Source organism: Passer montanus, unplaced genomic scaffold (assembly GCF_014805655.1).
Source record: "Passer montanus isolate IOZ18808 unplaced genomic scaffold, ASM1480565v1 scaffold10, whole genome shotgun sequence".
NCBI lineage: Eukaryota > Metazoa > Chordata > Aves > Passeriformes > Passeridae > Passer > Passer montanus.
The window spans coordinates 14,440,741-14,465,335 of NW_024356505.1; the positions used below are offsets into that span (position 1 = coordinate 14,440,741).

At 38.8% G+C, this 24,595-nt stretch overlaps 1 protein-coding gene across 14 annotated transcripts in view; it reads right to left on the bottom strand.

Moving 5' to 3' along the window:
* Positions 1–24,595, bottom strand: part of HDAC9 (histone deacetylase 9) — a 456,332-nt gene that overhangs the window by 262,159 nt on the left and 169,578 nt on the right. For 8 of the 14 annotated variants that reach the window (XM_039706389.1, XM_039706427.1, XM_039706381.1 and 5 more), the window contains exon 1: positions 12,481–12,945. The exons of 1 other annotated variant lie outside the window; for it this stretch is intronic. In XM_039706389.1, coding sequence (XP_039562323.1) covers positions 12,481–12,586 — 106 coding nt within the window. In that variant the 5' untranslated portion in view covers positions 12,587–12,945. Of the gene's footprint in view, positions 1–12,480; positions 12,946–12,971; positions 13,207–13,244; positions 13,299–24,595 lie in introns of those variants that run through there. 5 more of the 14 variants (XM_039706396.1, XM_039706402.1, XM_039706452.1 and 2 more) reach the window with 4 other exon arrangements.

A 24,595-nucleotide genomic window follows, 5' to 3' on the forward strand; every position in this document is an offset into this window, starting at 1 on the left:
ACTCTTTGGACCACAGCTACAGACAGGATTGCAAATAAGTGGTGAAATAAACAAAAAAATTGTTCATTTAAAATAGGATCTGTTTATATTGCTATAATTGTGAACACACAAATGATGATTGAAATGCATAAACTACTGTAATTGCTTTAATCTCACAATACTATAAAAATTAGGTACATTGAATTTAAAATTTCTAATGTTTTTTCTTAGCAAAAATTATTCAGGCCAAATGAGAGCCGTGTATGTAATTTTAAAAGAAAAAAAGGGAGCTATTCTTTCCTCATATGTTCTTTAAGAAACTATACCCCCCATTAACATCCACAACTGAGCCAATTTCTGTTTCAACTTGATTTGTTTTAATCTTAGACATTTAGAGAACAAATCAAGTTTGATGCAAACTGATTTTTTTAAGACGCAGTTATGAGCTTTGAATTCTAATTGCATGCATACTTTGAAATACAAAAGCATAAAAAATTCTTTCAAAGGGTTGACAAGATGGTGACAGAAAAAGGACCTGGATTTTACTGGTGCTGTGACACCTGGTACCAGCGAAGGATCTGGTCCACAGACTTATCTGGACTTACAAAACATCCTTCACAAGGTGTCTCGCTGGAATTTGTGCCCTGTTCTGTAACTTTATGTGAAGTTACAAGAACTCTACAGCTGATCAGAAATGGTTTTAAAGATGAAAAGCAAAAGGGAAATAAATATTCTTTTTGAATTTTAGAAAAGGTTGATAGTGCAGTGAGGCAACAGTAATTGCTATTTTAATAGAGGTCTGGAAAGAAGAATAATGGAAAAAAGATTGATTGGGTTAAAACCACAGATGAAACAAATCTCTTCAGGATATTTCATGGAAGGCTCTGAGGAATGCCAGAGGTCCTAATAAAGCTTTGTGATATCGAAACAAAATACAAGGGTTCACTCATTTTTTGCATGTGCACAGTAATTTCTACTGGGAGGAATTAGCTGAGCATACCTTACTGTGCTTCATTAACCTTAATATAACCTTAAAAACAGATGGCTGTCATTTCAGACAGCTCAGTGACAACATGTGGTCAATGTACAGCAAAATCCCAAACTGAAAAGTGCTGAAAGCAGGATAAAAGTAAGTTTCCATATTCATCAATGAGGCTTTGCCATCGGGATTATTCCAGTTCTGTTATCCCATCTCAAAGGGAGCCAAGCCAGAAACAGGAAAACACTAATTGGATTTAAGATGATTAAGAGCTTGGGAAGACTTCCATAAGTAGAAAGGGTCTGATTTTCATTTGCGCTACTACGCTTTTTCTGCATGGAACAGATACTATTTATATCCACCTAAACATCCATCCATCTATACTGGAAGAGAAAAAACATATTATAAATGAGAATTATTTGCATAACTACGGGCCTTCTGGGGAGTGCAAGTAAGGGTTACATAAAAAAAAAGTAGATTTAGTGCGGAAATGTAAGATTAATATAGACAGCTTTCCTCCTGCAGAAAGTAACTACTATCTTTCAGGTAGACTTTTTAATTGCATTCAGAATCATGAAGTTTAAGCATCTGACCATGTTATCAAAGGAGAAAGATGAGTTTTCTTCTCTCTACTGAGGGTTTGGATGATTGATCAAACACCACCTCCTGAGAGCTGGACACAACATGTTATTTCCTACATGATTGTCACTAACTAATGCTTCTGCTTCCCCCCACTGGGGGCACGGTTTGTGGCTGTCACCAGTTCAGATGCACAGACTTTCACAGCAAAGCAATAGCAGTGAAAAATTTCTCTCCTTTCAGATCTGGCATCTTCTACTCTGGCTGTTACTGTGGAGAGCACAGTCGTTTTGAAGGGTTCTGATCCAAAAAATGTCTGTGCAGCCTTGTGCCAGCCACAAGACTCAAACTGTGCCTTCAACTTGAAACTGCACTCAGTTAGAAATTTATAGCAACAACTGGGAAAATTATATGGTCCTTTTGATCTGTGTTTGCTAACATGCCAGCATGTCAGTTATTTCATGGTTTTAGTTTACATTGGGAAGTATTTGATAACAGTACCTACGTAGCAACCAGGAAACAGTATCAGATGAAGGAAAATTTTTTTTCTCCCATAACTTGAATTTTACTGATTTCCAGATTGTCTAGGAAGTCTAAGGATACACCAAAGCACATTGAAGTTACAAAACTAGAGGATAGGAGGGACTACAGTGGGAAAATGTTTGGCATAACATTTTCTCCACAAATAAAGAATGGACCAGAAATTGAGTGCAAGAGTGATGAAGGTCCTTCTGGAACAGACACTGCACTGGTACTGATACAGCTTTGAGATGAAGACAGCTACTGGTCCCAGTACATTCACTTTTGGTGCAGGTTGCTAAGGTAAGCAGATATAATACTCTACTTAATGCAAAACAATGTACATTTTTAGGGGATTTTCCTTTCACATTAGCAGATAAAATGTACCCTGTGGATGATGAAAGGTAAGCTATTGACAGCTTCACAGGGACAAAATTAGCAGAAATTATACTTAATGGTAAAGTGCTATGTAGTTCACTGGAGTTTAACAATGTGTTAATTAAGTGTGAAATTTTAGTCTCTGTCCTGCAAAATGCTGAGAGAAGCAAGATGAAATCTCCAGAAGATTCCCAGGCAGCAGTTAAACATATTTTGAGGTGGCTGTATGCCATAGCTAAAGCTGAGAGGAATGGTTGTGCCTCCCTTCCTCGCTCGTGGCCCCTCTGACCCCAGGGATGATGCCCTCCTTCCCCACACTACAGCACCCACTGCAGTGGCACAGGGGCCTGGGGGTCACATTTTTAACCAAGATCTGCTCTTCATTCCACCAGCCCCAATGGACACATGAATACCTGTGTTGGTACAAGTGTTGTGACTGTTCAGCAGAAGAATGAGGGCCCAGAAGAAAGGAATAGTCCAGATTTCTGCACTCATGTCTTTCTGAGTCTGAAGGACAACATTAAAGACTATTTGGCTGCTAATGTTTTAAAACCAGCCATACCCCTAGATCTCCTAAGCACTACCAGGACAGACCTGCAATAGTACTCTCTAGAAGAAATAACAAAGACAGGTCCTTAAGAATGAGTTTCTGAGGTCTTGGAAACAAACATGCTGCTGCACAATATCATCTGATGAAGAACAGCAGACAGATGTGGAGGTTTATGGAATGTGCATCTGCCTCTGGTGGGCTACTAGGCCTGCAGAAGGAAAACCACTTTGGCTCAGGCACTCATTCAAGCCTACCTCAACTCACTTGTTAAACCCAGAGTTCCCAAAACTTTTGACAGGTTTTAACATAGCCATACTAGAGTGTCCTCAGGGAGGAGAGACAAGTAAGCCTGGTGATAAGTAGTAAGCCTGGTGATAAGGCTATATATATATATATTTATATATATTTATATTTATATATATATGTGCGTATATATTTGTAAATGCATACCAGTGACAAATATGCATGACCAGTAACCAGATAGAAGCATTCTTTCTTAGATGAGGTTTAAAATTTTTAGCCCAAGGGTAATTTTTTTTTAAATATCCCCATTTCTAACCATATATTTTCTAAATAAAATAGCTGTGTCAATATTAGTATCCTTAATCATTCCTAGCATCACCATTACTTAATTCAGCTACATTAACCTTCCTTCTTTATTTCTTTGCCTATGTCCTTTTGATTTTGGCATTTGTAATTTCCCTTCTTAGTAAGTTCTCCAGATGCCCCATTATCACCCTGTATACACTAGCACAAGAAGAAAAATCCAAACAAACCAGAAAATCAGCACAGAGCTCAGAAAATTGCCTACTAGGTCAAGAAGAAAAGGCAGGACAGGAATGGTGCAGCTGACACACGGATGGAAATTTTTGGCAAAGCTCTGCTGAGATCGTTCTGCAGGTTCTCCAGGAAAGCTGAGCTACATTTGGAAAGAAAGAGTACAGGATAGTGAGATGCAGCAGAATTTGTAGTATGTGCATAAATCTGTGTTCTATACTGCTCCCTCTCACAAACCTCTTTCTCAGACCAAGAAAACAGAAAAATAATCTCTACAATGGCAAAAGAAATCCCTGAATACTAGCTTATGTGTCATTACAAGAGTAACATAGCCCTGGGTTGTTTTTAGAAACAACCTGGGTTGTTGATTCTAAAATATTCATACTTTCTCATGTATTCTTCATGATGGCATTAGAGATGTCTTTGATAGAGACTTCTCTCATCTCAGTTGATTTATTTTCTTAACTGTTTTCAAGTATATTTTTCCTGTGTTCATGGACAGTTAGAACTCTGCTTCAAAATCCCCTTGTTTCCACCTCCCACATAGTTCTCTTACATCTTCAGAGCCTTTCCCACCCTCCCTCACAACAGCATTTTAACATAGGAAGTGCTTGTATAGATCATTTCTGCCCTACTACTCCATTTATAAAATTCCCTCATCATTTCTTCAAACCTTTCTTTTCCGCCAGTCCTTCTTTCATACTCCTTGAGAAAACCTAAGCAAAACTTACTATATCTTATGGAATTATGACTGTGATAACTACAGACAATACTTAATAGAAACAATTGAGTAAAGCTTTCTTCCTCTTCTGAAATAGATCCTGTAGGAAAAAACAGTGACAGCAAATAAAAGGACGTAAACTTTCACATGTGTGCATGGGAACGAGTGGATGTCTCTCTGGAGCCTGGAGCAGTTTTGAGCATATGCATGACACAGGCTGGAGAGCTACTAGACCAAGGTAAAATGCTCTCCTGAATTTAGGTCCCACTAGATTTCAGCAGCTGCTGTGCAAGGATTTTTACGATGAGCCTTCTGAAGCATCCTAGAAATTTCTATATAGTCCTTTAGCATTATGTGCCTACATGAAATAAATAAATGCTAATATAAAGACAGTAAAAATATAAATACTGATGATTTTCTTTTTGCTATTTCTAACACCATTCTGTGTCTCATGCTAATTCCGTCACTATTTATGTTAGCATAAAAGTCTCAAAAATCTAGGTATTTAACTTTATGATTCTTTGTAATACTGCAATACATATATTATTTTAAGCACTTCAAAACTTCAAGGTCAAATTCAAATTAGGATATAAAAAATTTGAAGAGTCCAGGACTTTTACATTTTTGTGTCTGTAAAAAAAAAGACTTCACAAGGCTTAGGAAAAATACACATTTTCAACCGGGATATTTATCTAGAGATCAAGGAAGTACATGTAGAGAAGTAAGAACTTACTGGCTCTGCAAAAAATGGAGTTATGAACAAGTAAATAAAAAGGCCAACACTAACATTTTACTAAATGAGTACAAAATTCCAAAAAGAGTCTCTGTGTAAGATTAATAACTAACAGTATGTTTTCCCTGCTTTCTCTCATATTGTTACTGCACAACACCAACAAGGAGGTGGCCTTGGGCACCAAGAAAGAAAAAGGAAACTTGGATTAAGAACAGAACAATTGGGCGAAATTATTAAATTAACATTAAGCCTGTTCATTATTCCATTCCAGACTTCACTGAAATTGAATAACTGTGGTTCCTCCCTGTGGCATGCATACCTTTGACCACAGGGATCATGAAAGAGGAACAATGGTCTTTGATTGTAAAAACATGATTTATATATTTGGCATTTTCAAAGAATTCATTCCGTTACTTCTCTTGTCTCCTTTTAATGATATTCAGTCTTATTACTAGAAAGAGCACGTTATCATTAGAATAAAGCAACCTGCATTTTTAGCACATTCATCTGCAAAAAGGATTGAATTCTTGGAGCTCATCATGTTTGTATACTTCACAAGCTGGAAGGAGTTTACAACCATGAGACATCAAACAAATAAAACAGATGTGTTGGCTATGCTCAGATTATAGTAAATGCCAAAGTACCTTTACAGTCATGCAGAGAACTGCCAGGCTGACAAAAGAAAAAAAAAAAAAGAGCTGCTTATTATATAATGAGAGTTAAACCAGCACTGGTTCAACCATGCAGAGGCTTCCACCGATTTTGCCAGCCTTTTTACACCAGTAACATTTTAAAGTAGAACAAATCAGGTGCCCCCTGATTACACACAAAATCTGCATGAAGACAGAAACGTGCCATTTATTTACAGCAGAAAGCTAAAAAAGATGAAATTCATTAGATAATTATAATCCATTAATACTTCCCTTTTATGTCAGCTGCCTGCTCCCTCTGCAACAACTGCAGGCAGAGGCTGCACTGACACCCAGCTGAAGATCTGCTACTTTCCTATTTTTGCTGCTCTTTACTCAACTGCCTCTAAATGCTAAAAGCTTCCTCCTAGTTATACACAAAGATCCCAGCGAACTTCCTTAGGAGAGAACGAGCCTCACTGTGTACTTGAACAACAACTCTGCTTTAGGTTTAAAGTTTTTCTACTGAGAAGAAATGTTTGTGTAGCAATCATGAAGAGTACTTCAATAAAATTTGCCGATTTACTGAAGCTTCCTGTTAAGTCTTGTGAAAATCACATAGAAGGCTACTTGCACAGCAGATATCACTTTTATGTAACAAAACTAGATGGGTCCATTTTGGAGGAGCTTTGTGCATATGTGACATGTTCACACTGAACACGGAGCTTGACAGAGCCAACCTCTAAAAATAGCACCTGGTTATCCTTGTTCTCATCAGCAGCCACAAGCCCATCTCAGCTCTGTCATTTGGTGCATCAATCTGGCACCCCTCTCCCTCCTCCAGAAGAGACAGAAGCAGTGGTACCCTGAGGTATCTTGTTGTAGGAGAGGTAAGATGTTTGCATCTGCTGCGAGCACACATTTTAAACAATATCCCTGCCCCTCAGCAGGCAGTTATCATGTTGTTTTGGCAGCAGGAAGGAATCTGTGGTTTTTCTTGAATGTTGCTCTTCTTTATTTAAACTACCAGAAATAAAGCAAAAATGACAGAATGCTCTGTCTATAAATAATCATTCCGGTGTACAGTTATATTAGGAGGTAACTCAGATGGCATGATAACGCCTAACAGGCTAATCTTAGACCTGTAATGCCATAAGATGAAAATAACTAGGCTAAGAATAACTGACCCAGAGGAGTCAGCCTGTTAAAGAGATCCACAGAACAGGGCATTTTAGATTTTCATGCGTTTAACAATAATATCTGCTGACTGCTTTCTCTATGGTATTTTTTACCCAGCATGTAAAACTCTACCCCCCAGCAGTAACTGGGAAAGGTTAAAATACAACATCCGAAATCTCCCCCATCATCTACACTAAAACCTGAAATGAATGTGCATATTTTGCAGGCTATGTATCTATTCTGCTTTCACCCAGCTTTTGCTTTCTCTGCAAAGACAGTGCAGAAGAGAGAGGCTGGAATGTCAGCACAGAAACATGGGTCTGGCAGTAGAAGAATTACAGGCATTCCACATATTGAGTGCAACCTTAATGAACTAAATGTATTCTGCACACAGTTTTATAGAAGGGAACACTGGCTGGAGCTGTGTGTTTGAGTGCAGTTCAAACCAATACATGTTATAAAGCCAAACAGCTAAAGCAATAAATGACGAAGTAAAAAGCTGTTTTCCAATAAAGAGATTTAGTTCTACACACTGAAGAGAGGGGAGCTAGTGTCCTAGCACCAGCACTAGAGAACATCTGTACTAAATGCAGTGTTTAATGGTCTCTGAAAAGCACTGAGAGAGGTTTTGAAGCAATGTTTTGCATAGTTTTTTTATTTACTTTCCAGCTTTTCTAACTTGCTATTCTTGTCAGTCTTGTACTTTGAATTTCAGGCTTTTCTCACAACCTATAAATATACCTCCTAATACAGGGCAAGACCATCAGGTAAACACATAACATCAGAAGCTGCAACTGGAATTTAAAAATAAAAATTAAGAAGAGACAATGCTATAGCATTAGTTTTTACAGCATTAGACACATGAAATTGGAAGCATTGGCCTGTATTCAATGTTGTCTCAAACACAAAACAGAAAAAGCAGCATACTTCCATTTTAACATGTTTATGTTCAACTGAATTCACAACTGAAGTTTTGTCCAGCATACATTGCAGGGAAAAAGCTTTTACTCAAAATCAGTGAGAGTGTAACTGTACAAGACCTGCAGATCTATGTTGTTTGTTTCTTCTCATTGTATTGACTGTATATGGCTAAGGCCTTATACTTCCCTAACAATTAATTAAAATATTTCTGCTACTATTATGAGGAACCAGATTATCTTGTACCTTGCCTTTACAAAAGGCATTGAAAAAGCCACTCTGTTTGTTATCCAAAACTTCCCTATACTGAATTTCCAGACACAATTTTTTTATTACTCTGAAGCTCAGCACATCTATTCTCATTCTTCCTGCTCTCTCCAAAGTGTTACTGCCTGAGATACCATAAATTAAACATTTGTTAAATGTAAGAAGTTTATGTTACCTGATTCAGATACAAAAATATGTCAAGTTTTTCATGAGTATCAGAGCAAAACTTTAAATGAACTTGCTTTCTGCAGGTTCTCTACAGGACAAGGTGAGCAGGTGAAAAAAGAAGAAAAATATGGGAGAGCAAACACCAAAGAACTTTCCCTGAAGGCAATATAAATCCATGTGTAAAACAAACCCCATGTATACAAGGTCATGCAGACACATGACAGAGACAACATACAGGACAAACTGTGCACACTGGGGTTTACTGAGGGAAGATTGCTCATGAGCTCCTGTCAACCCACGTACAGCACGATGCGTGCAGCAGTAATTCTGTCATTTATATTCAAGTGACACAGTTTACATTTCCTCACTGGTGCAGAGAATAAACATTCACTACATTCACTTGCAACACCTGTGAAATTGAAGGTATTTTACAAGCCTGTAGGTAGATGAAGCCAATCAAATGAATCATTCTGAACCATTACATCCCCTTTAGAATGGTTTTGCTCTATCGATTCCTGGTTCTGACTGGTATCATTTACTGCGTTTCACAGAAGGATTAGCTGACATAAGCAGGATTGTGTAACTTACTCAGGTCACCTGTCAGCTCACTGACAAGACAAGCATTAAGCTCACTATCTCCTTGAACTCTTGTTTTTTCAACAGAACAGCTTTGGGCAGGAAGCAGAGGTTGCCTTATCCAATAAAAACCAAGGTGGAATTCAGGCAGGGTACTGCAAGGCTGTACATCAAGATATGGCCAGTAGGGAAGACTTAACAACCTTATCCTTTGAAAAATCAGCACTGTATACTAAATCACCAAAAGTTGGCATTACTTCCTGAAGTCCCACACCTACAGATACCAGGATTGGGTAGGTCCTTCCTTCTCCTTCACACAACTACCATTTATTTAAGAAATGTAGTCTTGCATCAGTTATTTATTAACTACATTTTAATGAGTGTTTTTCCCATAGACTGTGTTGCACCAAATGCCTTTTTTTCAAGGACTTTCAGTTTATTATTTGTACTGTGAAAAGATCAGAGGCCATGATCCAGAGACTGATTGTTAGAATCCACTGTGGCACTACACACACATGCAAATTGAGTCTTTTTTGTGTAAAGTAAAAGGGACAGAATAGATAAGTATTATTTCCAGGTAAATAAGAGGCTTTAGATCCCAGATTTATTTCGTAAATGTGATGTTAAAATAACTATGGTACCAAATAAGAATACATTAAAATAATTTTCTCATACAAAGTTGCAGAGCGCTTGCTGCTGCATTTTAGAGCAACAGTACCATATGGGAGAATTTAGTTCAGTCTTCTCAAGACAACTGAAACTGCTCTCTGCAGTAAGGTGTAGGTGTCTGCAAATTACACAGCTTCTTGAGTCAGCGCTGATCTAGATTGCTCCATTCATAATTAGACTTTTGATTGGTACCTATCCAGATCATCTCATTCATAGTATGACTTACAAGCAAGGATGGAGACAGACAGGAAAGGCAGTAATTGAGGGAATACCAGGAGAACTGATTCTCATGTCAGAAATATTTCCTATGCCTGCTCTTGTTAGAAATTTCTTAGACATTTTGCTGTGCAAATCCAATCCATTGAGCAGTGAACTTGTCCTCTTTGAGGATCTCTCCAGCCCATCTTAAAATCAGTTGCATAATATATGTGCATTGTATCTGGACACCAGGAAACCTAAAAATCTGACTGTTGTTGTCTGTTTTAAGTTATCCTTGAAGTCTTTGGAGCAAGCACATCAAGGGTGTAAAGCATAAACTTTTATGGATCTGTTATTTTCTTAACTCCATGATACTTTTTAACCTGAGTATAAATCATGTACATTTAAGTGAAGACAACTTTAAAGTAAGAGCATTGTGGAAAGGAAAATTCAAATTATTGTTTCAAGGCTTCTCCAAATGCTAGTGCATACTGTCATACCAAAGCTATTTCTTTCTTCCCTATATGCATCATAAATGGAAACAATGAAGTTACCAGAACTTATCCTGCAAGATGTTGAATGCACGGGAGATGAAGGTAACCAAGAGCAGCACCAGGCTTTGAGGTTTCATGTGACATGAACTGAAACTGCAGACTATATATAATGTCAACTACTTGTAGTCTAGTTGCATATTTTAAAGGCCAACTGAAACACAGGAATGTTTTATGTTCTACAGGATATATATATATATACTTAAGTATTTTTTACCCGGATAATGTTATTGAATAAGGTTTTGTGAGGATTTTTTTGGTCTAAACCCCCCCTCTACTCTACTTGGCACTACAGGTGAAATTGCGTATGCTATATGGACTTAATGTATTATCAGATACAAATCAAGAGTTACATGATATTCCTATGAAGAGCTATAAACTTACAGAAAATCACCTCCTTTTCTTGAGTTTCAAATTAAAAAATTGCTATTATATTAGTTGGTAATTAGAGGGTAGCATAGTGAGATAAACCCCCCAAATTTCACTTGTCAACCATTAATTTCAACTTGACTTAGTACTAAAAAAACACAACAACAATTAAAAAAAGGAAAACAGGAGGGAGAAGATGCAATCTGCCTTATCTCTAACCAATTCAAAAGCACTGGACACCTGTTGAGCTGTTCAGGAAAACTAAGGAAACACAACAAAGCAAAGCAACAATTCTTGAACAAGAGGTTAACACTGTAGATGGCTTTGCAGAAGAACTGTTACACTTCCAGGAAAACTTTTGCTCTTACCCACAGTCTTTGCTAGAGCTTTGCTGTTCAAAATTATAAACATGTCTTCACCTGATTTATGTCCCTGACAAAGGAGCTGAAACTGGTGATCAACAACCTAAAATTATACGTCAGAAAGGAGTACAAGTAAAACTTCTAGCTCTTTTTCTACAAAGGAGGAAAATAAACAGTTTAAAAACAGACATAGGCTCAGGTGTACTGAGAGAGGTAATACGTGAAGAGAGGTATGGTCTACATGCATAATTATCTTTATAAATTGAGGTCATTCAAGTTTTGGGAAAGAAAAAGAAAAAGAAAAAGAAAAAGAAAAAGAAAAAGAAAAAGAAAAAGAAAAAGAAAAAGAAAAAGAAAAAGAAAAAAAAGAAAGAAAAAGAAGGGAAAAGTAAAGGGGGCACAAACTAAGACTAAAATACATGCAAATAATTAATCCTGCATTCCACACATGGATCATCTATAAAACTAACACCTTCTGAAAAACAAAGTAAGAAACCTAGGTTTAAATAGACATAAAGTGGAAAACACTGTGCCTCGATATACAAGAGTTTCATCCCAATTAAAACTGTACTGGAATTAACTTTAGGAGAGAATAGGCAAGAGTAGACAACCTGAAATGTTGATGTTTTTAGCCCATCTAAATTGAATGGCAATGATTCTTTCAAGTTAATTTATCCTCAGTAGCAGGTGTCAAACACAGCTAGGAAAGAAACTAGAAAACACAGGGGTAGCTGTGAGGAAACATACATGAGGAAACATGCAGTGCTCTTTCTGAGCACCTTTGAAATACCTTCATGAAAAAACACATCCAATTTACATCTCAGTGAGTCGTTACCTGTAACTAGCATTGCCAGGTTCACAAATGTTTTTAAAGTAACAAAATAAACAATGCAGTTTAAAGACATTTTCCAATAGCACTATAATGAAAAGAGAAAGGTATTGGTAAAAAACCCCCTTCATATGCAAACTAGAGAAAAGGAAACTCACAGAAAGAGCAAATCCTGTTTACAATAGACATATGACTAGAATTGCTTATGAGGGGCTCTAAATGCAGCCTCCTGATAAGGTCTGTCTGAGGAAGCCTCTTCCTGTGAACAAGCCTCTACCATGAGCCCCATTTTGCAATCACGCAACAAAACAAACAAGGAAACCCAAACTCGACTTCAGTTGTGAGCATTTTGCTGCGTCTGGAAAGCAGCAGACCAAAGGAGACAAACTCCTCGCAAAAGCAGCAGCAGCTGCAATCTAAAATACTTCCAGAATTATATAACAACAACAAAAATAAAGTCACTTCTTGAAAGGAAGGGTTTTTTCTTGTCATTCCAGGCTGTATGTTCCCGGTCAGCCACTCAAGTCTAGGGCACGGAGCTGTCTCTTACCTGAGCTGATCATACTGTGCATTCTTTGCTGAGCCAAGAGCTGTTCACGTCCAGAAACCCCATCTGAGGAAAAACACGATTCACTCTCGTAAATTGTCTGCAGCATATTCCAACTGGTCTGCACTTCAGCTACACAAGAGATTCATCACTGCACTTGCACATAGGCTTCGGGCACGACCCTCTGCGGTCCTACCTCCTTCAGCGAGGGTCGTGAGATAATACGCTTCAGCAATTAGCAGTGTTTAAGCATTTGCACAAGTATCTATGAGGAGAAGGAAAAGCCCAAATCCACCGTCGGCAGCCCCCGCCCGCAGGAAGGGAGCGGTGAGCGTGCGGGGGGCTGAGCGCTGCCGACTTTGAGCAGTTGCGTTCGGGCAGCCAGCGGCAGGTGGAAGAAGAAATGAAGAAATATCTCTGCGCTTTGGGCTTCCTGGCAGGGCGGGGAGGGGGGGGAAACTGCCTCTAACAAACCATCAAACCGAATAAGCCACCTTTCCAGGGACCCGGAGCCGCGGAGGGTTTAACCGAGCTGACCCCAGCCTAGCCCCCGTTGCCGTGCCCGCGCCCCTCTCCGCTCCCGGCCGGCTGTCCCTCGGCCAGCGGCTGGGCGAAGTTGGCGGGAGCAGCAGCGATAACTCATTTGCATTTGAATTGACACCCTCGTGGCCCAGCGGCGGCAGAAATAGAACAATGGCCGGCCTGAGCCAAAAATAGGTCAAGCATGGCCGGGTGATTGGAGCCTGCATTAATGCGTTTAAAAATACCACAGCAAACACAGCTGTCCAGTCTCCGTCTTTCAAACTGCCGCCCGTCCTCTGCGCGCCGCCCGGCCCCGGGCTCAATTAACCCCTTCCCCCTGCCCAGCCCGTGTCAGTGGGGATACAGGGAGGAGTGGGACAGGGACGGTCCTCGCCCCTCTCCCTCCTCACCCTCCCCCGGGGAGCGTTTGGTGAAAAGAGAGCAAAACGCCACGGCCTCTGCCCGTATGGGTCCTAAAATAACGCTGGGAGGTTTTGCTGGCGATGTGGTTTCTGCCTCGCCCACGCGCAGCCATCCTGCTGTTCTATTTTTGCTGCCCGTTTCTCTGGCTACGCCACAGTTGGCTTTGGCAGGGGAGGGAGCCCGGCGGCCGCCAGCTCCCGGCAGGACCCGCAGCCGCCGCCGGAGAGGCGATTCCGCAGCTAATCGGGCCGGGGGGAGCAGGAGGCGGGGGCAGGGGTCCATGCGGACCGGGTTTTGTACGTGCAGCTATAAGCAGCCTTTCCGTGTTTAGCCTGCTTCGTGTAATTCTTATAGTAAGTCACCGGTTGTGGCACAGCATGTTAGACACGCTCACCGACTATGCACTATTTGGTTGACTTGCTAAAATTTGGAGAGAGGCTGAGTAGTTCACACTTATTTTTAGAAGCATTAGGCAATTTACACAGCGTCTTTTTCAGTTCTCCAAGATGATGTGGTTTCAGAAGAGCAGCCTTTGACAGCGTATCAGACAACAGCACCATGCTCCTCTGTGGTTTGACAAGTTTCACACATGTGAAGCCCGTTTTTCATACCGGTATTTCAAAAGTTGCATCTCATTTGATCATTAATATACCTACATAGATAACTTTCATTTCAGTGTTACAGACAGTACCTTACTTCTCAGAGCCCTACTCTGCCTTACAACACTTTTTACCCAGTGACCAAAGCCTATTGTTACCTATTGCTACAGCAGCTTGACTACTCTCCTACCAAAATTATAAGTCTGCTTCCATGTTCCTGCTCTGCGGGAGCAACAGTGGCCACTGGGATGTGATTCCTCACCATAATCAAGAAACCAGCACAGAAGCCATGTTGGACCTTTCTAAAAATCCACAGAATTCTCAACTATCAACATAACATTTTGCTCCTGAAGACACAAGAATTCTCCCAGTATCTGGGACTCTCGTATGCCTTTTGGTGAAGAATCTTCTGTATGCTTACATAGCAGATCAAAGCTAAGGGCAGTATATTTTTTAATATACTTCTCACAATTGTGTTACCGAATAAAAGATTCCCAATAACAAAGTACTGTGATGCTCCTGTGATGTTTGGCTACTTGATGGCACCTGGGAAGTCTGTGGCTCAAGTCTTCCCATCATCCCAAACCTTTTCTTCCTCCAGGTACCTGGTCCTGCTGAGAGTTAAGACCTGCCCCCTGGACAGGGCGAGACCGCAGCAGCTGGCAGCAGCTGGGGTTTTCCCTGCAGAATCCTCAAAATCCTGCAGAATCCTGCAGTACCTATCACTTATTGCTACCCTGCTGTCCTTGGCATCTCTCTTCCCTACTGAGGAAGCAGTGAAGCCCTGCAGATGGCATTGCACCCAGCTCTGCAAAGGGCCACGAGCAGGGGCAGTGGTACTGACAGTGCAGTGACAGGTAGGGTGTTACAGTGCAAGATTTCAGGTGAGCACAACACATACCATTGCATCATTAGTTGCTGACAGTTTGGTATCACAAACGTTTTCTCTGGAAAATAAAAATACCCCAGTGTTTTGTGGGAAATATGTGGCCTTTCCACACTATAGGGCAGTTTAACACAGTGCAAGAGGCATCACCAGCAGAAACAGAAATCTCCTCTAATGCAGAAAAAGCTTTTTATAGACAGAAGTAAATAGAAAAAGTGGAATTGCTTATGACCTTCAGCCAAACAGAACATGACGCTGTTTGGTGATTCAGTGCCTCAAAATAATCAAGTTTCATATTACAGGGAAACACGGCAGGAATAAGTTAAAAACAGGTCAGAACATGGAAAACTGGGGAGTGTGGGATCGGGTATTAGGTACCCATATGTGTTTATAACTTCTTATATATGCAGCTGCATTTTAACAGATAGTGTTCACAGCTCTAAATGACTTAAAATACTTCAGTAACTAACTAAAAGCAACCTATATTCAAGAGCAGAAAATGTACATTTAGATATTTAGCTGCAAGTGTTCTTAATCCTGACGTATATATTTTAAAGTGACAGACACATAAACTGTCTTATGCTCACTAATTCACAGACCGTAATAACTACAGCATTATGCTTTACATTTTAGATGATACATAAAAACTATATAAAAATATTTTACTTATGAAATCAGTCACCACAAAGGTAGGGTTTTTACAACCTGAATTCTTCCGACTTGCTTTGACATAGTATAAGCCTACTTTGGTATGTGCTTAGGTTTAAAACACACGTGTAAATCCATTTCTTTTCAACATAATATTTAAGCACATGCTCAAATTCTATTGATTGCAATAGAATTTAAACACATAGTTAAACACTTTGCTGAGTCAGCCCAGACTTTAACTGCAAAATCACGTGAATTTAAAGAGATCCTTAAGAGTCCCACAGGGGAAGGATAAAGGGTTCATGCCTGAAGAAAATCTGGTTTTTATTTTTAAAGCTATGGACGTTATAAGGTGACATTTTCATATAGGAACATGAGGAGATTTTTTCTGTTTTTTCAAATGCATTTCCTAAACTTGGAGAAGTTTAATGATGCTGGTGGTGAAGGTAAACTGCTGAAATGATTGAGTGCTGCTGTGGTGACTCTAAATGCAATCAGCCACTTTATAGAAAACTTAAGGCATGTTAGTAGCACTCTGCTCTCATTACAGCATTTTCACAATGTGCTTCTCTTATTTTCCCTCTGAGTTGTTAAAAACAAATAAATATAAGGAAATTAAATCTGGAAACCACATTACTGCAACATTAAGAGTAAAAAATGAAGCAGTCAAATTGGAAAGAGCTAGGATTTCTACTGTGTTATTAACTCTGCAACATTATAATTAAGTAATATTTTTGTCTTTTTTTAATTTTTATTTTCCTTTCAAAGTACAAACAGTAAATTACTGATTGTTTTTAGCATAGCCCATTTCTCACATGTTATTCTGGAGCATTGCCTTCATTCATATTAATAATTTAGTTTCAACTTTTGCAGTTTTCTTACTTGTGAATGAATACTTGCATAGATTTTTTTTATCATATTGCTCAATTGTAACACATAAATATTGAACACGTTAAAAAAAGAGATGTTCTCTAGCTTCTAGTCATATGCTTAAATGAGGACATAGCAGTCTTACAGGTGTCCCATTCAACCTTTTTTCAGCCTGTTTTTCATTTGGCAAGTGAAAAGGCAGGGAGTAATAACATGCATCAATGTCAAACAATTCATAAACAAGTGGGAGCTAAATTAAGGTTGCATGAGTAGAATTAAATTTGGCCTATTTCAGTACTGAAGGTTTGAGTTCTAATCTTTGCAGCCTAAAGACTTCCTAACTATTTTTGTGTATCCAATCACTGGGATTAAAAAAAAAAGGAAGAAAAAAATTAACTATTGTATAGAACAGATGTTTCTGAAGCCACAGTTCATTAGATACCATTAGTACCACATGAAACCCAAACATCCAGCATAAATTACTACAGTTTATGCTAGAGGATTAACCATGTTAACGAACAGCAAAAGACTATTACCACAGAGAAGCAGATGGTTTGGGAGCAGCAAGAAATCAAGGGAGATGCTGTAATGGTCTGGTCCTGCTCCCTCTTGAAACTAAGGGACCATATTCCAAGTCCCTGGAGGAGTTAAAATGGATTGCTTAATCCATCTGCTTTGCTTAGAAATACAAAGTACAGGAATGTTTCCAACCAATTCTCTGTGTAGCAAGCCTTGGCATTGCCTGTGCAGGAATACATAGTGCTTTTCTTTGCAGGGCTGGGAAACCATGTGATGGACATTTTTTAAGTGAGGAGAAAACTGCAATTCTAGTGTTTTAGCTCAATTCAAGCTTCAAAGGAATTTTCTGGGACAAAGAAAGGCATATCTGTAGCTTTAGGGGATTTTGTGACAAACAATGGGAGAGTAAAACTTGACAAAGTTCTGAGGATAAGAAGTGCTATGTAAGATAAATGTATGGCTTTCTTATCATCTCTTGTATAAGAATACAAAGAGTCTTGCATCTTTCTCATGCAAATTAGCTCAGGGATTTTGTAACTAGTTGATGACATCACTTCTTTCTCCTCTTAAAGTACAATTTTTTGTTCACATAAATAAAGAAATTTACTAGAAATTAAGTCTTAGACTCAGGACACCTCAACAGCATATAGTTGATTACTAGCACAAGGCTTGAGTTAAGCATATGCTTAAATTTAACTTTCCTGAATCACAAAGTTCAAGTAATAAAAAGACCATTTTACACTAATATAGAACTATGTAGTAAATAAATATTTAAGTTAGGAACAACATACAAAATTGATTTACTCTGTTGACAAAGTTGTTTATCAGGTTGGAACTAAAATCTCCATGTTTTGTGGCAAGACTGAAGTAAATTGCACATAAACAACACAAGCCAAAGCAACATCAGATAAATGACAAATGAATGCCTCAGACCAGCAAAACACTTTGTCCCTTTTATGCCATTAATGAGTTTAGAGGAGATATGAGCAATATGAGATTTCCTGCCTCTTCATGGCTATGCCCACCTTCCTTAGAGAGACACTAGAGCCGTGCCTGCTGCTCCTGGCTCCACCAGGCACATCTGGGTGCACATGCACAAAGGAACCCTGGAGCACATCACCTGGGACAGCTGCCAATATGTTCAGCATCCTCCAGGCCCTTCAAGCTTGTTGCACACCTGATGAGCAGATAATCTGAGCTCCGTGCAGGGTTTTGTACTGCATGGGCAATCATGGGTAGTCTGGCAGGTCAGATCACCTGGTCACTGTTCCTGGACAATAGGCTACTAAATCCCTATTGCTGGAAAACCAATAGGAACACCATCTCTAGCTTGTAATATATGTCCAGGTTTGAGTGATTTTTTTTTTTTATTTAAGACAAGAAATGTAGGCCATGCATGCTGACTGGAGAATTGAACTGTGGGAACCAATGGCTATGCAAAGGATTTGGAATCATAGCTGAAGCCAGCCAACCAAATACAAACTCCTAGGATTACACCAGGACCAAAAAGGCTAATAAAATACTTGGAAATATAACAAGTTTGTATTGAATAACAGCAGTAAGATGGTATACACATCACAGAATATCTTGGGGTACTGTAACTTGTCCCAGTATAAATACTTGAAAAAGAATGCTGAAAAACGGAGGATCGCTAGGCATGCATAAAATAGGTTTGAAAAACCTTTGAAAACTGGAAACTTAAAGACCTGTGATACTAAATTTATTGATGAAGCTCAGGGGTGGCTTGGCATTGTCTACAATACACAGGTCAAGATGTCCAGTGGGATAGTAAAATGGTCTTTATTTTAAGAAATAAGTCCTTAAGAAAAATCCATTGATTAGAAAAATTCAAGCCAGAGGTGGACATGCATTTTGAGCATGCTTCAAACACTGCAGCAACTTCCAAATGAGTTTTACATTAGTATTGACCATGTCTCTGAGAAGAAACTTTAACAGTTCTGTATGTCAAGCTTAAGGCAACTTTTGTTGTAGAACTCCAAGACAGGTTTTATTTCATGAGTATAAAAAGTCATGTGGGTAGAATTACAGAATTGCTTTGCTTCAAAAAGATCTCTAAGATCATTGAGTCCAATCATTAATGTAAGTATGTCCAAGTCCACCAGCCAATTCCCACTTCAGGTACCCTCAACGCTAGTAAGAACTACTACATATTGCTGAATTGATGAAATTGATGGAATAATACATTCCATAGTAATATATAGGAATCTAAACTAATTATTCCTGCATCTGAAATAATTTTATTATTTTAAATCATCCTCTCCTGAAAAGCAGAAGTTTAATTTTTGTTTTGTCCTTTTCTTTTTATTTTTATCCAAACTATGTTTACTTTCCTGTGATACTGGAAAAATTTTTACTAGTGTAGAACAATGGAGCACACTGTAAATTACTTGGAAAAAAAGTCTTTAGGGGAAAAAAAAGAACCCACAAAATATTTGTTTCATTTTGCTATTCAAAGCTGCCCTTTTACATCAAATAATTAGATTTCAAAAATAGGGTCTTTCTAAATACAGGCTTGGATTCATGAAGTGATGAGGTGGCTTTACATAATGTATTACAAGCAGATTATAAAGCTATAGTAGATTTATAGCAGATAGATACCAATGTAGATTGGAACAATTACTCTTTTAATTTTTTTTAAAGATATTTTCTTAAATTTAAAAAAGTTAAAATTAAGTCAGATAACTGTTACTACAAGCCACTGGAAGCTTGGTCAAGAAAAAACATTTTACGTACAGCACTAAAAAGGGTCTCCTTTAATGTGTGGGCCAAAGAATGGACCTGAGATACCAGGCCATGTGCTTGGCTGTGGGCACACACCAGTTTCTCCCACTGTGCTGCCTGGTTGGCTCTCCTTCCTCTGCCAGCATCTCCACCCCTCACAGGGGAGCATTCAAGCACATGGAGAAACAGCGCTGGATGCACAAACATGCCCCTGAGAGCAGTAACAAATTGACCACTGCTGCGCTCTGAAAAGGTCATATCTCATACTGGTCAATAATGTTGTTACGAAACCGCACAAAATCCTCACGGTTAGCTGGGCCAGGATGGCAGCAACCCTTTCCTGGGTTTTTTTTCAAAATATTTCAGTGAACCCAGATCCAGTTTCATCTAATTTTCTTCATCCTCTTGAACTTTGATAGGGAATGGATCTGCAACTCAAAATGGAATCAATATTCACCAGCTTGGGAGCTGATTTTACACTGCTGGTGAATTTGGGGCAATGTTAAAAGGATGAAACTGTGACTTCCTTGGGTAAACTGTAAATATTTTGCCTGACTTCAGTAGAACCAGCATTCCTTCTGAGGAGCAATATGATCCTAATTTTCTGTAATAAATTTATAGATTGCAAAAGAGGGGGAAAAAATCAAAATACAATTGAAAGCAAGGTTTCATAACTCTGAAATGAAATTTACAACATTTCCAAGTAAATATAACCTCTCCCTTTAGCTGAGCAAGCCACTGTGAAAATCCTTTGAAAATCTTAATGCAGCTACTTACTGCAATTGAAAATACCTTTACATGCAGTATGTACTATGTACAGTACGTACTATGGCACTGCCAAAATGTGTCACAAACTTGACTTTTGTAAATACAGGCATCCAACTGGTAATCCTAAGGCCAAACCACCCCTAAGAAGGCTTTTATCCATCCTTCAAGCTGATTTAGCCAAATCTTGCAATATTCAGTTTGCTAGGCACTTGAACCCACAGAATGGAGGGGGAAGCCACAGCAAATTCCCGGCAAAGTCACACCTCAAGAGTCAGATGTGGGCAGCTGCTGCTTCCATGTGTCCCTCATCTGCCCCATCTCTGGCTTGAAGGAGAAAGGTATAGGTGCTCGAGCTCTCCAGGACAAGGGACAAGGCTGGTCCCAAGCTCTAGTTTTCTAGAATGAGAACTGTTCACAAAAAACCTGCCAGATTCTTCTGAGCCTCAAACCACTGTGCAATGGCTAAAAACTTGCTCAGGTCAGAACTGATAATTTGCATTAAAAGCATGGGGGAGTAGGAAGATAATACCCTGAATCCAGATTCAGACAATACTCCCATTCTAATCAACTTCAATCAGATATATTTATGTCTTGCAAAGAATCTGGAAGGGGAAGGCTCTTGTAATAGCTTTAACCCTAATTGCTGCTGGGAAAGGGCAGTCCAAAAATGAAGTAATAAGTGAAAAGTAACTAGATAGTGCTGGAATCCCAATGCCATGAGCAGAGAAGACAGACTATTTTTGATGACCTTAAGCTTCTGACCATTCAAAATGTTGGATCAAACTTGGGCTCAAGGCCTGTTCTAATTATATCATAGTAGTCCTCCATGCACTTCATGCCTTGCTGATTGGTCGTTGAGAGAACGGGGTGATAGGGCAGGTGATAGTGGTAGGAAAACAACACCTTTCAGCCAACAAATCCAAGGATCTGAACTGCCACAAGCCAGGTCTCACACAAGTTGTCAGTCACAGATGGACTGGTCTGTGCACACTATGATTGTACTTTATTTCCAGTCCCTTCTCTTCTTGTTAAAGCATTTGCCAGTGAAATAAACTGCTAAGTATATTTCAATACTAAGTACAGAGATTTGGATTTTTTTAAAATCTGAGTATAATCCAAACGAAGTGTTTTGATTAGGCTATGAAAAGAAAAAGAGTGCATTTTCAGCAGCACACAAAATCATGCTATATGCAGGATAAATGGCAGTCTCGGCTAAAGTATCCAGGGACAAAAGCTAGACAGATCAACATGGCATGTATCACCCATGGACTGAGTCCACAGGAATGAATAAATAAATCACATCCCAGATTAACTTTAATATTATTCTCCATCTTCTCTGCTCACCTCTGCTGGAATTCCAGAAAAAAAGAAAAGCTGAGAAGGTGGAGACAGAAACCTTGGGTAACTAAAAAGTGAACATACAGTTAACAAATTATTTACTTGCCATGACTTAGCAGCTTTCCACATCTCAGAAGACAAAAGACGATAACTAAAGCAATGAGACTGGTTTTGTGTTATCTGAACAAGGGGTGCAGCAAAATTGGGCACCGCCTTAACTAAAAATAGATGTGCTGTAATAATAGGGCTGAAAAACCCCACATGAGTTAATTACCAGTGTGATGAAACAAGCTTAAGTTTGGTCAAGCTTTATTTTTTATTTTAATTGCCAGTAAGAATGTTTCTAAAAATAACATCCTTGCGTTTTATAATATTAATTTGGTTAGCATTCTAAAGAAATGCTTGTCTCCATTTTTGGACTATACAGAAATATAACAACTTTGCATTTAAGGAATAATTTACTTGAAGTAACACAGCAGAGCTGGTTTTATTTAGAAACTTCAAATAAAATGCTACTGTAAGCTATTTAATCACACGATTTTCTTTCAATCATTATTTACAGGCATACAAAGCACATTTCTCATAAAGACATTATATGTATAAACCTCCTATGTGTGTGTGTGTATAAAAATTTAAACAGATTTAAAGCACTTTCAGCTAATGGTGTCACATGCCACAGTTGAAATACTAAACTGTGAGTACATTGATGTAAACAACAACAAAAAATCTAAAAGGTACCTAAGCAAGTGTCTCATTTAAAACATGTGATGATTGACTATTTTATTGACTTGAGCCCTAAATCATTGTATGTACTCTTGTTCATTTACTGTCCTCTCAGATGCAGCAGAAAGCCTCCAGCAATTCAGAGAGACAGTGTGCTATTCTGGGACCCAACAGAGAATGAATAAGTTGAGAAGTTGAGCAACTACCTATATTTGTAAGGGGAAATCTCCAAGGCATACCTACCAAAAAGAATGTCAGGCTGGAAATACACCAGGATGGTTGCCAACAGAAATATTTCATCAGTCAATCTTTTACAGTCCTATGGCTCCCATTTCATTTTTTTTGCCAACTTATTTAGCACTGCAGGCACCAGCAATATACAAGTTTGGGATGTGCCTTCATTTCTCACACGTTTTTTCTGGAACTCAGCTGTTTTGTGATACTTTGCCTTCTGATCCAAAGACCACAGGCTTGTCACAGGATGCCACAAAGGGGTTTGTGCAGTGTGAGGAGAAGGAAAGGACAGAGGTGGTCAGTAGATCATTAGTGGCTATGTACCTCCTTCAGAGTGACCTGCAACTGTGGAGGGCTCGATCAAATGATCATAGTAACTCCTTCTCAAGTGGCATTGGGAAAGAATGTGTTTCTCGTGCATGAATCCGAGGACAGCCATTTCTCCAGCATCCTGAATATGACAATCCTCTAAAGAAGACTACGTGTGCTAAACAATATGTTTTTGGAACATTTAAATCAAAACAGCTATTGATGCAGTCTTGGCGTGGCTGCACTGCTGATCAGTAGAATGGTGTTTATTTGGATGGGATGCAGGCTTCAGTGGCAAAATCATGTTAAGGAGTTCCTTATGTGCTCCTGATACTTTGCTGTCCTTGTTCTGATTGCAGGATTTTACATGTATTTATACATGTTATTTGAAAAGAAATCAGATCAGATCAGTTTTCCAGTATGGCTCAAAAAGCACAAACAGAAAAAAACAAGACCCCAAAAGCCCAATCACAAAAAGCAAGAACTTTTTATCCTTATGAGATCCTCTCTCTGCCTTGTCAAGCCTCAAGCACAGTGAGAGAAGTTCAGAGGACTCCTGACAGTGCTATACTAATGCCGAATTCTTATTACTAACTGATATGGCAGGTATTCCAAGAAGATTTGCATATCAAAAACATTGATGAATCACAGAAAACCTACATGGCCATGCTAATATATATCTACATACACACACATATATATATATATGATCAGCATAACTGACTACTCAAACTAGCCAACATTATTTAAAGATATGCACAAAGCCAACAGCACTCAAATATCTTTTGGACACTATGGGGCAAAAAAAATATCTTAGAACTCAAACCAGGGTTTTTTTTAGAGCCTCAAGGTTCTAACAATTTGTAGCCATGTTGGTATAGATCTAAATTTCATTAGTTAAAGAAACAATTAAGGTCTCCTTTCAAAAGGAGAACAGTATTCTTTAATTAGTTTCTATACAGAACACACTATTTTCTGATGATGCAGAAAAAAGAATATTGGGTTAGGCAAAAAAGACTTCAGCTGATGCCTTTGCTTTTCATAGAAATTCAGATGAAATTTCGGTTACCTTAGGACTTAGACTAAGCTAATGGACTCTGGTTTCCTCTGCATCTTTAAATGCTTGTGTGCAAAACTCCCCTACCAGCCTGTAATTTTCCTCTCTCAGAGGAGACAGCAATCAGTGTGCCATTTATGCACTGAGCAGACAAAGGGACATTCTCAACACTGCTGGCATCACAGGAGAGGCTGATAAACAATCCATATCATCTGACCACCCCATTTAATAAGGTTCACATTTGTTTTTATTGTCTCTGGAAGAGTAAAGCAATACACAGGAAGGCTTGTTATGTGCTATTCTGTTCAACACACAGATTTGAAGAGCATTAATTTTGTCCATCATTAAAATTAATAACATAGTTTTCAGATTTTCAATTTACAGGCAACATATGATAATATCTTACCTAATCTGTAAGAGGGTACAGTATGGAAAGTACAATATCATAATCTGATTTCACATACAACACAGCAAACCAGC